This window comes from Scyliorhinus torazame, chromosome 2, assembly GCF_047496885.1.
Source record: "Scyliorhinus torazame isolate Kashiwa2021f chromosome 2, sScyTor2.1, whole genome shotgun sequence".
NCBI classification, from domain to species: domain Eukaryota; kingdom Metazoa; phylum Chordata; class Chondrichthyes; order Carcharhiniformes; family Scyliorhinidae; genus Scyliorhinus; species Scyliorhinus torazame.
The window spans coordinates 388,180,371-388,193,323 of record NC_092708.1 but is presented as its reverse complement, the minus strand read 5'-3'; the positions used below and the strand labels follow the sequence as shown (position 1 = coordinate 388,193,323).

Here is a 12,953-nt window from a genome sequence, read left to right as displayed (position 1 = left end):
GTTAATCTCTCGCCAGGGTAGGGCCGCATTTGAGTTGTTCTAAATTGCTCAAGTGCTGTTGGGTTGGCCATGGTTCCCATTCTTGGTCACTAGCCAGTGTGGGGAAAGGTGCGATAGAGATCAGCTGTAATGCCCTCTGAGAACCTTTTTAAAAATAAATTTAGAATACCCAATTCATTTTTTCCAATTAAGGGGCAATTTAGCATGGCCAATCCACCTCCCCTGCACATCTCTGAGTTGTGGGGGCGAAACCCACGCAAACACGGGGAGAATGTGCAAACTCCACACGGACAGTGACCCAGAGCCTGGGACCTCGGCGCCGTGAGGCAACAGTGCTAACGCACTGTGCCACCATGCTGCCCTGCCCTCTGAGAACTTAGCATAAGAAACCCAGCCCATGTAGCTTACTCCACCTTTAAGTATGAGCATGGGGTGATCTGCCTCAACTCACTTTCCTGCCTCCTCCCCATATGCCTTGATTGTGAGAGACCAAATATCTATTCATCTCAGCCTTGAGTATACTCAATAATTGAGCTTTTTACAACCTTCGGGAGGAGAGAATTCCAAAGATTCACAACCTTCTGATGGAAGAAATGTCGCCTCATCTCAGTCTGAAAAGATTGACCCTTATCCTGAGAATGTGCCCCATATTTTAGATTCCCCAGCCAGTGGAAACAGCCTCTGTGTCTACCCTGTCAAGCCCCTTCAATGTTTTAAGCAGGTCACCTCTCATTCTTCTCTCATACTTGCTAGACTTGCACATGAAGAATGGTGTGAACCACTTGCTTTGGAGCTGTGCGCCTCATTAAATTGGGCCCCATCTGTGGCGAAAGTTGGGAATTTGCGGTGTTACTAAGCTCAGTTTTAACTTATCTTCCAGCTGAAGTATACATTGGAATGGGAAAACCTACTGAGGCGACGGCATGCATCCAAGAGGCAGCTAACCTCTTCCCTACATCACACAATGTGTTGTTCATGCGTGGTCAAGTTGCAGAGCTCCGAGGGAATATTGATGAAGCCAAGCGGTGGTTTGAAGAGGCTCTGTCTATTAGTCCCACTCATGTCAAGACAATGCAAAGACTGGTAAGTGAATTCTTTGTAGCTGTGTTTCTAAACTGGTGTACAGTTCTGCGGTGTAAATTGAACCCCAAGTTATTCTAGTTAGTCATATTGTGTAATTATATAATAAACAAGCTTTTTGTATCAACAGTTTAAATATTATTTCCATGCATATTTCTTTGTGTCAATAGCAGCATCACCAGCATCTTGTTGATGTGTCCATCATTATTGTTGTGTGCGCTTTTAGAATGGAAACATCATTTTATCTGCAGCACCACCAATGGTGGGAAGATGTAATTACACTGTTTAATGTGTATCATCTTTGTCAATGTGCAATCACCATTATAAATCTGCACACCATTTTTAATGGAAAAATAACAAAAGGATAGAATGTATGATTTTAAAAAGAAGACTGACTTGCGTCTGGATGCCTGATTCGGGCAGCACGGTAGCACAAGTGATTAGCACTGTGGCTTCACAGCGCCAGGGTCCCAGGTTCAATTTCCTGCTGGGTCACTGTCTGTGCGGAGTCTGCACGTTCTCCCCATGTCTGCGTGGGTTTCCTCCGGGCACTCCGGTTTCCTCCCACAGTCCAAAGACGTGCAGGTTAGGTGGATTGGCCATGATAAATTGCCCTTAGTGACCAAAAAAGGTTAGGAGGGGTTATTGGGTTACGGGGATAGGGTGGAAGTGAGGGTTTATATGGGTCGGTGCAGGCTCGATGGGACGAATAGCCTCCTTCTGCACTGTATGTTCTATATTGAAATTATTCCCGCCCTGGGAATTTGCATTCGGTTTTAAAATCTGGAAATAAAAACTTGTGTCAGCAAATGTGACTTCAAACCTGTTGATTGTTGTAAAAGAAAAATTAGTTCACAAATGTATTTTAGGGAAGGAGACTAGTTTTCCTTACTTGGTTGGGTCTTTTGTGTGACTCCAGTCCCACACCACCATTAACTGTCTTTTGAAGTGGTCTAGCAAGCCATCCAATTGTATCCAATCATCAAGGATTATATAGAATCATTGATTCAATTATAAATAAGGCTGTGTGATATCTGATGAGTCATTATTTAATAGTCTTCTCATTGTCTTGGGCACTATTTCAAAATTATTTTTACAAAGAGGACAATTGTGGGATTCATGAGTTGAACCCTAGGTGTACTTCAGTGTGAGAGATTTGTTTTGGATAAATGGAAATAGTGCAAAAATATTTGGTTAAGAAATCTGTCCCTTTGACTGTCTTATCTGCTAGAACTGCGCCCTCCACATTCTTGCAGCCCTTTGAAGAATGTTTTTCCTGGATGCAGCTTGAACTGGTTCATTTTGAATTCAAGGATCATGTCAGCTGGATTCCCTATCCAATCTGTCATGGTATTGATAGAATTTGGCTAAACAAGCTACTCGATTTTGCATTTGTGAGTGAAGGTCCCGTCCAATGAGACCATAAGAAATGGAAGTACTGTCACAAATCACCAAAGCTACTTTGACAATACCTTCCAAAATCATGACCTCTGCCACCATCATTCAACCAGCTCATGGTACCTTACCCCCATCTATCTGCCTTGATTTCCTAAGACTTCACACACTCGTGCAACGAGAATCTTATCCGTGTCCATTTTGAAATTCTCGATTGACCTCCAGCTTTCCTGAGGGAAAGAGTTGCAGATTTCCAGATCTCCTCATCAGGCCTGAACAGGCCAGCTCTCATTTCTTTTTTTATAAATATTTTTATTCTCCTTTTTCACATTTTCATCCAAATTTATACCCACCAACAATCGACGGTAACAAAAACAATGTTAATCCCCTGGCCAACAATTCCTCTCTCCCACCAATCCTCAACATTTTAAATGCAAACATCAAAGAAAAGTATTCGGGAATCCACCATCCACCCATACATAGTCACCAACAACATACACAGTCCAACACACCCCCCGCCCCATGTTCAATGTCATCCAATTCTTGAAAGTGGATAATAAACAAAGCCCATGAATTGCAGAACCCTTCCATCCTTCCCCTCAACTCAAACTTCACCTTCTCGAGTGTTAAAAACTCCAACAGATCCCCCCCGCCACACCAGAGCACAGGGTGGAGAAGCTGACCTTCACCCCCACAGGATCCACCTTCGGGCAATCGGCGAGGCGAAGGCGGATCCTGTTGACACTTTCAACCCCAGCCAATATGAAACCCCGAAAATGGCCTCCAGAGGACCTAGCTCAAACCTCACATGTATTATCTTCAAAATTACCTGAACATCTCCCTCCAATACCCCTCCAGCTTTGGACAGGACCAAAACATATGAATGTGGTTTGCAGCCCCCCCCCCCCCCTCGCAACGTTCACAAACATCCTCTACCCCCTCAAAGAGTCAACTCATCCTCGCCTTTGTGAGGTCCGCCCTATACACCCCCTTCAGCTGTATCAGCCCCAACCTCGCGCACGAAGTTGAGGCATTTACCCTCCGGAGCACCTCACACCACAACCCCTCCTCAATGCTCTCTCCCAACTCTTCCTCCCACTTTGCCTTAATCGCCTCCAGTGGTGCCTTCCCTCCTCCCAGAATCCCCCCATAAATTGCGGACACCACCCCCTTCTCCATTTCCCCTTGCCGTCAGCACTTCCTCCAACAGCGTGGAGGCCAGTGCCACCGAAAAGCTCTGTATCTCCTTCGCGAAATCCCGGATCTGCATATACCTAAACATTTCCCCCTGCCCCGACCCATATTTCGCCCTCAGTTCCTTCAATCCCGCAAACCGGCCCCCTAGATTAAGTCCTTTAATGCCCTGACTCCCTTCTCCTCCCATCTCTGAAAACTCCCATCCCACTTCCCTGGCTCAAATCTGTGATTTCTCCCGAATCGGCATTTCCCTTGTCCCCGCCACAGCCTAAAGTATTGGCGAAACAGCCTCCAGAGTTTCAACGTCGCCACTACTACCAAACTCCTAAATATTTCCCTGGGGCCATGGGGAGTGGTGCTGTTGCCAATGCCCTCAGACCCGACCCCCTACACAGGCTCTCCTCCATTCTAACCCACTGGGAGTCCCCGTCTCTAACCCAGCTCCTCACCATCTCGTTCGCTGCCCAGTAATAATATAGTATATTCGGAAGTCCCAACCCCTGACTACCGTCCTCTCTGCAACAGCACTTTCCTAATCCTAGCCTCCTCCTCCTCCTCCTCCTCCTCCTCTCTCTCTCTCTCCCTCTCCCCCTCTCCCCCCCCCCCCCCCCCCCTTCACCTCTGGATTAGCTCAGTAACCAAGACATGCTGAGCCTCAGGAAACATGCATAATTTATCTGTCTAAATTCTGGATGTGGAAAGGGAATTTTGCAACATTATTTCCTGAACTGAATTGAGCCTACTGGGGGATCATTTATGTTTTGTGCATGGTTTACTGCATAGTTTCTCATTTTTGTAAATAATTCTCGGCCAGTAACATTTTACTGATGTTTGTAAAATCTCAAGTGCTAAGTCACCTAGGAGTGACTGATGCTCGTGATGTGTATAATTGTGCAGTAGTTACGGTCCTGGAGTGAGCAACCCTGAGATTGTCGATTCATGTTCAACTGTAGCATATGGAATTTGATTCATCAAATGAAAATGACAATGGAAGCTACAGGATTGATGTGTTAAAAGAAAACCAAGCTAATTTATTGATGTTATCTGGCTTACATGTGATTCTCGTCTCACAATATTGCACAGACGTTACACCGCAGAAACAAGTCATTCAGCCCAACTGCTCTGTGGCAGAATTTGTTACGCACAAACTTTCTCCCTTAGTTCATCTCACCCTATCAGTATATCATTCTATTTCTTTCTTACCCGCGTCCTCATTGAGTTTCCACTTAAATGCAATACGTAATTGACTCCTATTGACTGCTGAAATGACCTAGAAAACAACTCAGTTGTTGAAAACAAATTAGCCATGGTAACTGGGAATGGGCCATAAGCTCAGACTTGCTGGAATCACTCACATCTTTCGATCAAATAAAAAACAAGTTACATACGGTAATAGTTGGCTTTTTGTCAAAAGAAAGAAACATGAGTCTCTTCAAGGTCACAGATCATCAACCCCACCCTCCCAAAAGGTGCAATTACCGCTTCCACAATAGTCTTTTTTGACATTTATAATAATAATCTTTATTAGTGTCACAAATAGGCTTACATTAACACTGCAATGAAGCTACTGTGAAAAGTCCCTAGTCGCCACACTCCGGCGTCTGTTCGGGTACACGGAGGGAGAATTCAGAATGTCCAATTCACCGATCAAGCCCGTCTTTCGGGACTTGTGGGAGGAAACCGGTGCACCCGGAGGAAACCCACGCAGACACGGGGAGAACATGCAGGTCCGCACAGATAGTGACCCAAGCAGGAATCGAACCCGGGACCCTGGAGCTGTGAAGCAACAGTGCTAACCGCTGTGCTACTGTGCAGAATGCTGGAGCATAGAAGGAGACAATTTGGTCCATTCTGTCTATTTCTGCACACACAGGCGCCACGTACATGCCAGACACACGCGAGACACACACACACACACACACACCCTCCCCCAGTTGTTGCAAGTTTCCATACAGTCCCATTTTGAGAGTATTAATGAGTATTAATTGAATGGTTTGAGTTTTATTAGTTGTCAGGTCTGTTCCTCCGGAAGGAAAGTGGGCCAATCCTTGAAGAGTTGTGAATTGACCAGGAGCCTTTCAAATAAAAAACAGCCAAGACTAAATGTTGCTCATTTTTCGATGGATCTAAACCTTTAGCTTGTTTTTCCTCAAATACATGTTTTTTTTGTTGTTGACTTGAAGGTGCGGTCAATCTAAAGGCACAGTTATTTCATATGCAGTGTCCTCCTTGACAATATTAATTGAACGGTATTTGTTAGGTATCAACTCCTCTCCTATTTAAAATGGGAAATTACAAAGGCCACCTTTGAGAGTTTATGATGCTTAGTCAGTTGGATGGCGCTAGATGTTCTCGTATCTGGTACATGATGCAGAGGAAATAGAGCTCATGGCTATTTACAATCTGTATCAATGACTTGGAAGAAGGGACTGAATGTACGGTAGCTAATTATGCTGATGGTACAAAGATAGGTAGAAAAGTAAGTTGCCAAGAGGAGATGGCGTGATTGGGCACAAATTTGGCAGATGGTGTATAATGTTGGAAGATGAAACTTGTCCACTTGGGCAGTAAGAATAGCAGAGCAGTATATTGTTTAAATGGAGGGTACAGAACTCTACACTAAAGAGTGATCTGGCAGTCATGAATCATTGAAAGTTGGTATGTAGGTGCAGCAAAGTGTTTAGGAAGGCAAATGGAATATTGGCTTTATTGCAAGGCAAATTGAGTTGGCAAGTGTTGCTACACCTGTTCAGGATCTGGGGTACCATGTATTGTTTTGATCTCCTTGCTTAAAAAAGAGTACAGTTGCATTAGAAGCAGTTCAGAGAAGGTTTACTCAACCGATTCCTGGTCTGAAGGGCTTATCTTATAGAATCCCTACAGTGTAGAAGGAGGCCATTGGGGTCTGCACCGATCCCCTGAAAGAACACGCTAACCCAGGCCCAATCCCCCACCCTATCCCACCTGGAGACAATTTAGCATATCTAATCCACCTAACTTGCACATCTTTGGACTGCGGGAGGAATCCGGAGCATCCGGAGGAAACCCACGCAGACATGGGAAGAACATGCAAACTCCTCACAGGTAGTGGCCTGAGCTCGGAATCGAACCCAAGTCCCTGGCGCTGTGTGACAGCAGTGCTATCCACTGTGCCATGCGAAAGGCTTGGGCAGATGTTCGGCCTAATGCACATTGGAGCTTAGAAGGTTGAGAGGTGATCTTATTGAAACATTTCCTGAGGGGACTTGACTTCTGATGTTTTCCCTTGTGGGTTTAAGCCTCATTGCAGAGAACTGAACTCTTAATCTAGCCTGACACCTTGGTGCAATATTGAGGGAGTGCTACACCTTTTGGAGGAACTGTATTCCTTTTTTTTTTTAAATTTAGAGTACCCAATTCATTCTTCCAATTCAGGGGCAATTTAGCATGGCCAATCCACCTACCCTGCACATCTTTGCATTGTGGGGGCGAAACCCACGCAAACACGGGGAGAATGTGCAAAGTCCACACGCACTGACAGTGACCCGGGATCGAACCTAGGACCTCGGTGCCGTGAGGCAGCAGTGCTAACCACTGCCACCGTGCTGCCTGAGGAGCTGTATTCCTGATGAGACATTAAACAAAGGCCCCACCTGCTGTCACAGTTAGATGAAAATTCTTTTTTTTTAAAAGAGCAGGGAAGTTCTCCCTAGCACTTTTGAGGCATCGTGAAGTCCTGGAAGGTGTTGTATAAATACAAATTCTTACCTCATTTCTGTAATTTTACTTATTTTCGATTAAACTGTTCTTGAATGCCTTCCTTGTCAGTTTTTCATTGTACCCCTGACTTTCATTTGCTTTTGTAAGTTGGTCTCAGATTACATATGTGGAAAACTGAGCATGTAAAATGCTATTTATGGTTGGAATGGGGGGGGGGGGGAATGGTCTGGATGATGGGAACGTCACAGCCACAAGCGGGCTGCCTGATTCCGAATCGGATGAATCCGATTCTCAGAGACTCACAGGCGGGCAGAAGGTGCACCTTTGGCAAGTGCTCGATAATGAAGTCAGTTTGCCAATCAGCGGAGGGAGGATCAGAGTCAGGAATACACTGACACAAATAACCATTGAGACACCTCCCACCCACAGGCAGCCTGCTGGGCCCAGAACAAGCACTTCTTTAATTTAGGGGAGAGTGTTTTCTGCTCAGCGAGGTGAGAGATGTCAGGGAGATAAGAACCGCAGACTCTTGACGACCTAAAGTCAAATTATGGAATGGAACAGTAGGTGAAATGAGTGTGAGAGAGAGAGAACTTTGTGTGACCTTCTGGACTTCTGTTTATTAGTTATAAATATATTGTAGATGGGGCGGGGGAGGGGGGGGGGTTAGTATGTAGTGTGGAGGGGGAGGTCGCTTGACCAGTTGGAGGTGGGCGGCCATGTGGTTAAACCTCCAGGAATATGTCCAATGGGAGTTGGCAACCCGAGCTTAATTACATCCTAATTTGGATGAGAGATTCTACACTGGGATCATTAACCTGTTATTTCTAATTTAGATGCTGACTAACCTGTAGATTTCTAATGTTTTTGTCTGGCATTGTAAGGTGTTTTTTTTGCTGCTAATATCACCTACAAAAGTCTACACAAGATGTTTTTTTATTGAGCTGAATGCTGTGCTGGGTCCACAGTTACTGACACAAGGCACCACGCAGCCTGCAATGACACTCTGCCTGTCTCCCAAGGATGACAGCCAGGAAGGCTTCCTTTATGCCAAGTCCTCCCAGCTGCGAGCTTCGTCAAATCTAGCAGCGTTGCTCTGTTTTGCCTTCCTGCACAAGGCCCATTTACCAGGAACAGGCAGAATGAGAGAAATAAAGACTAGCATTTATATAGCACTTTTCATAACTTAAATAACAAGGGTATGGGTGACATGGTGGTGCAGTGGTTAGCACTCCTCCCTCACGACGCTGAGGTCCCAGGTTCGATCCATGCTCCGGGTCACTGATCATGTGGGGTTTGCACAGTCTCCCTGTGGCTGCATGGTTCTCACCCCCACAACCCAAAGATGTGCAAGGTAGGTGGATCGGCCATGCAAAATTGCCCCTTAATTGGAAAAAAAAATAATTGGATAACAGGATTACGCCGCCATTCAGCCCTTCAAGTCTTCACTGCCGTTCAGTACGCCCTCGGGGCATCATTTGTGGTCATGACCAGAAAATCTGTCTTTTAGTGATATTGGTGGAGGGATAAGAATTGGTGAGGACACCAGGGAGAAAGAACTCTTCGCCTCTTAGTCGAGGAATGCCAAAGGATCTTTCATGTCCACCTGAGAGGACAGATGGAGCTGCAATGAGAATTGCTTCGGTGTGACGTAGCCAGAAGGATAAGCGAGTTGAAGATGTAGAATAGGAAGAGAGCTTGTCGAACTCCAGTTGGCACATGAGTTTGTTACCCCTTAGTGAGAAAGTTAACATGTTATCGCTTTTCTGTTTGGCAGGGAATTAGGTATTTCTAGCATCTGCTGCCTTGTAATTCCCAGTCAGGTGGATACTGTAATGTCCCTTTTTTTAACTGAGCTGTGAAATTGTGAGTTTGGATGTCTTATAACCACTGCACACCATCACCAGTCCCTCGTCTGAATTTACAGTGAGTCAATATCCTGTAAGTGGACAAGTGCAATATTCCCAAATATGGTTTTCAGAAAAAAAAACATCTGGAAACATTCTGTTGTTTCAGAAAGCAGCAGCTGAAACACCACCATTGTGCCTAAAGTGGTCAACCACCATGTGCACTCTTTGTCTTTCTTTAAGGAAAAAAACAGCCCCACTTCTTTTATTTGAAACTTTGCCCAAGAACTGACTCATTTTCCCTAGATTGTAAGTGATAAGAGCACAGGCAGATTGTGGTTTTTTGACATGGAAATTGGCACTTGCTGTAAGGAGACTCCAGCATAAGTTATGGGTTTTGTTCAGCTCCGAGCTGGATGCAATTTAATAAGCATTTTTATCCTCTCTTGTGGATATGTTTCCATTCAGGACCAGGCCCCTTCTAGAGAAATTAATTATTGTTATCAGCTAGCATTTTGCCTGGGGCATATATTAAAAATGAACACTCAGCCTCTCTCTCTCTCACTCTCCAGATTCAGTGTGTGATTTCATCCTGGACAATTTAATAACTCATTATTGGCACTGCCAATGGAAATATTCCTGATTTACCATCTCCTTGCCCCCATTGTCTAGTAGTACGAATGAGATTAGTTTGCACTGTGAGAGAGGAGGGTTGATCAGACAGGCCTGCCAAAGTCTTAAGGAATGAAGGACTGAACCTCAATATATGATGGAGGGTAAAGTATACATGAAAAAGGTGAAAGGTCACAAATAATGTAGTGTTCTAACACAGATTGACCATTAGGACCGTAACAAATGAGAATACTAATTAGTATGGGAAAAGTATTTGGGACTGATAGAAGACGTTTGTAGGAGAGCAATACTCATAAATGGAATCACAGCAACATTTTAACTGCACTACATTTCAAGCAGAGGTTGGAAAAAACATAACAATCACTTGCATTTATATAGCACCTCTAATACAATAAAGAATCCCAGTTGCTTCACAAGAGCATTATCAATAGATCTGACCCCAAGCCGCATAAGGAGATATTAAGGCAGTTGAGCCTAAACTTGGAGAAAGAGGCTTTCAGCATCTCAAAGGAGGAGAGAGAGGTATAGCAGTAGAGAGATTTAGGGAGGAAATTTCAGAGCTTTGGGCCCAGGTAGCTGAAGGGACTGTGACCAGAGGTAATCTGGTAGAAATTGAGAATGCACAAGAGGCCAGAATCGATTGGGAGCAGAGTAGGTTTGTGCTGTTCCTGCATTAATCTCGTAATGATGAAAGGGGTTGAGCAGCCCTTATTCAAAATTTGAAAAGCTCTGAAATTAGGGCAGCACAGTGGCGCAGTGGTTAGCACTGCTTCTTCACGGTGCCGTGGACCCGGGTTCGATCCCGGACCCGGGTACTGTCTGTGTGGAGTTTGCACATTTCCCCCCGTGTCTGCGTGGGTCTCACCCCCACAACCCAAAGATGTGGAGGGCAGGTGTATTGGCCAAGCTAAATTGCCCCAAAATTTGGGCGGAACAGCGTTTATATTGCTCTTTCTTTATTGAGAAACTGCAATTGAGTTTCTTCAAGGTTTCTTCGACAGCACCTTCCAAATCTGCGGCCTCCATCACCGAGAAGGACGAGGGCAGCCGATGCATTGGAATACAACCTGCAAGTTCCCTGCCAAACCGCACATCATCCTTACTTGGAAATATATTGCTGTTCCTTCATTGTAGCTGGGCCAAAATCCAGGAACAGTGCTAAATTTGGGATTATAAGACGTGCAGGTCCAGGAGGAAAGGAAGTCTGTGGGATGGGCGGACGGGCAGCTGATGGATGGGGGATGGAATTCAACAATTTTGAGGGCCTGAGAAAGAATAGGTAACTATTCTAGGTGCGGTATCCAAACTTCACTACAGAGCTGCAAATCTCTACTACGCCTGGTGTTGCTGTGAAGATCGTTGAACTCAGTAAACTTCAATCTAGGATGTGGGTGTCGGTGGCAGGGCCAGCATTTATTGCCCAACCCTGGATGCCCCGTGTACAACTGAGTATCTTGCTAGGCCGCTGCTGTTTACTTTCTCTCCTTTGGTGTTAAGGCAGCAGTATTAGAATCGTCATTCTGCCCCGCGGTGTGAAAGAATCATCTTTTGGTTTTTTAAAAAGCACCTTATACAGGAAGCAATACGGTATATGTTCGTCAGAAATGATCACTCGAAAAATACCTTAATAGGTTTGTAAGTACATAGCAGCATGTGAAGAAGGGTGATTTCCTTGTGTGGTTTTCTGACGAGGTGTATTTTAAAGTAATCTGGCTACAGTTGCAGTGAAAATTGCAGAAAGTGTGGGAAAATTGTATTTATTTTCTCTGATTTGTGACAGTGTTTTTTGTTCTATTCAGTAAACTCTGCTACGTGGCATTAGGAGCATTGTTATCTATCCTGCCTGTCGCTGAATGCGGGTACAGGATTCATCACTCTGTGATGGCAATATCTCCCAATTAATTACTCAGCCCATTTTAATAGATTTTGCTTTCAATTATTTAGGTATTAATTATCATCTTGCTTTTCTGTTAATCTCCCTGACTTCATTTTTTCTAAACTTTTATTTTTGTTTGTGAGCATTGTGTTTAATGTGGGCGGGCGAGGGACCATCAGGCACAGCATCAGTGAGTCCCAGCTCAGGCACAACAATGGTTAGATTTAAATAGATGCTGCATCTTTGTGCCCTTTCCCCAAAAATCTGCTCCAGTCCCAACCTTTGGATGAACACCTCCTTCCCCCGCCTCCACCACTACCATTGTAAGTCATCTGCCTTTTTTGAAATAAATTTAGAGTACCCAATTATTTTTTTCCCAGATTAAGGGGTAATTTGGGGTGGCCAATCCACCTACCATGCACATCTTTTTGGGTTGTGGGGGTGAGACCCACGCAGACACGGGGAGAATGTGCAAACTCCACACAGACAGTGACCTGGGGCTGGGATTGAACCAGGGTCTTCAGTGCTGTGAGGCATCAGTGCTAACCACAACGCCACTGTGCCTCCCCATCTTCCATTTTCTACACTTTGGTCAATGTTTATACAGCTAAAATGTGGGCTGTGAGATCTCCTCGATCAGTGTGTGATCTCCAGTACTGCCTGTTGGTATGGAGGGCGCTAGCTATGAAGAGAGGTTGAGGAGTTTAGGATTATTTTCGTTAGAAAGACGGAGGGTGAGGGGGGACCTCATTGAGGTCTACAAAATCAAGAGAGGTATAGACAGGGTGGATAGCAAGAAGCGTTTTCCCAGAGTGGGGGACTCAATTACTAGGGGTCACGAGTTCACGGTGAGAGGGGAAAAGTTTAAAGGAGATATGCGTGGAAAGTTCTTTACGCAGAGGGTGGTGGGTGCCTGGAACGCATTGCCGGTGGAGGTGGCAGAGGCGGGCACGATAGCGCCATTTAAGATGTATCTAGACAGATACATGAATGGGCAGGGAGCAGAGGGATATAGATCCTTAGAAAATAGGCGACAGTTTTACATAGAGGATCTGGATCGGCACAGGCTTGGAGGGCCGAAGGGCCTGTTCCTGTGCTGTAATTTTTCTTTGTTCTTTGTATCAGGAGATGAAGGGAAAAGTGGAGGCGTTCAATGGAGGAAGATTTTATTCCTGATGTTATGGCCATCATGAGATGTGGGCCAGGTTTGATGAGCCAGTCGTTCT

At 45.0% G+C, this 12,953-nt stretch overlaps 1 protein-coding gene across 2 annotated transcripts in view; it reads left to right on the top strand.

Moving 5' to 3' along the window:
* The window catches only part of ttc7b (tetratricopeptide repeat domain 7B), a 378,370-nt gene that overhangs the window by 298,486 nt on the left and 66,931 nt on the right, over nucleotides 1-12,953 (top strand). For both annotated transcript variants that reach the window (XM_072494039.1, XM_072494049.1), the window contains one exon: nucleotides 881-1,083. In XM_072494039.1, coding sequence (XP_072350140.1) covers nucleotides 881-1,083 — 203 coding nt within the window. The remainder of the gene's footprint in view (nucleotides 1-880; nucleotides 1,084-12,953) is intronic.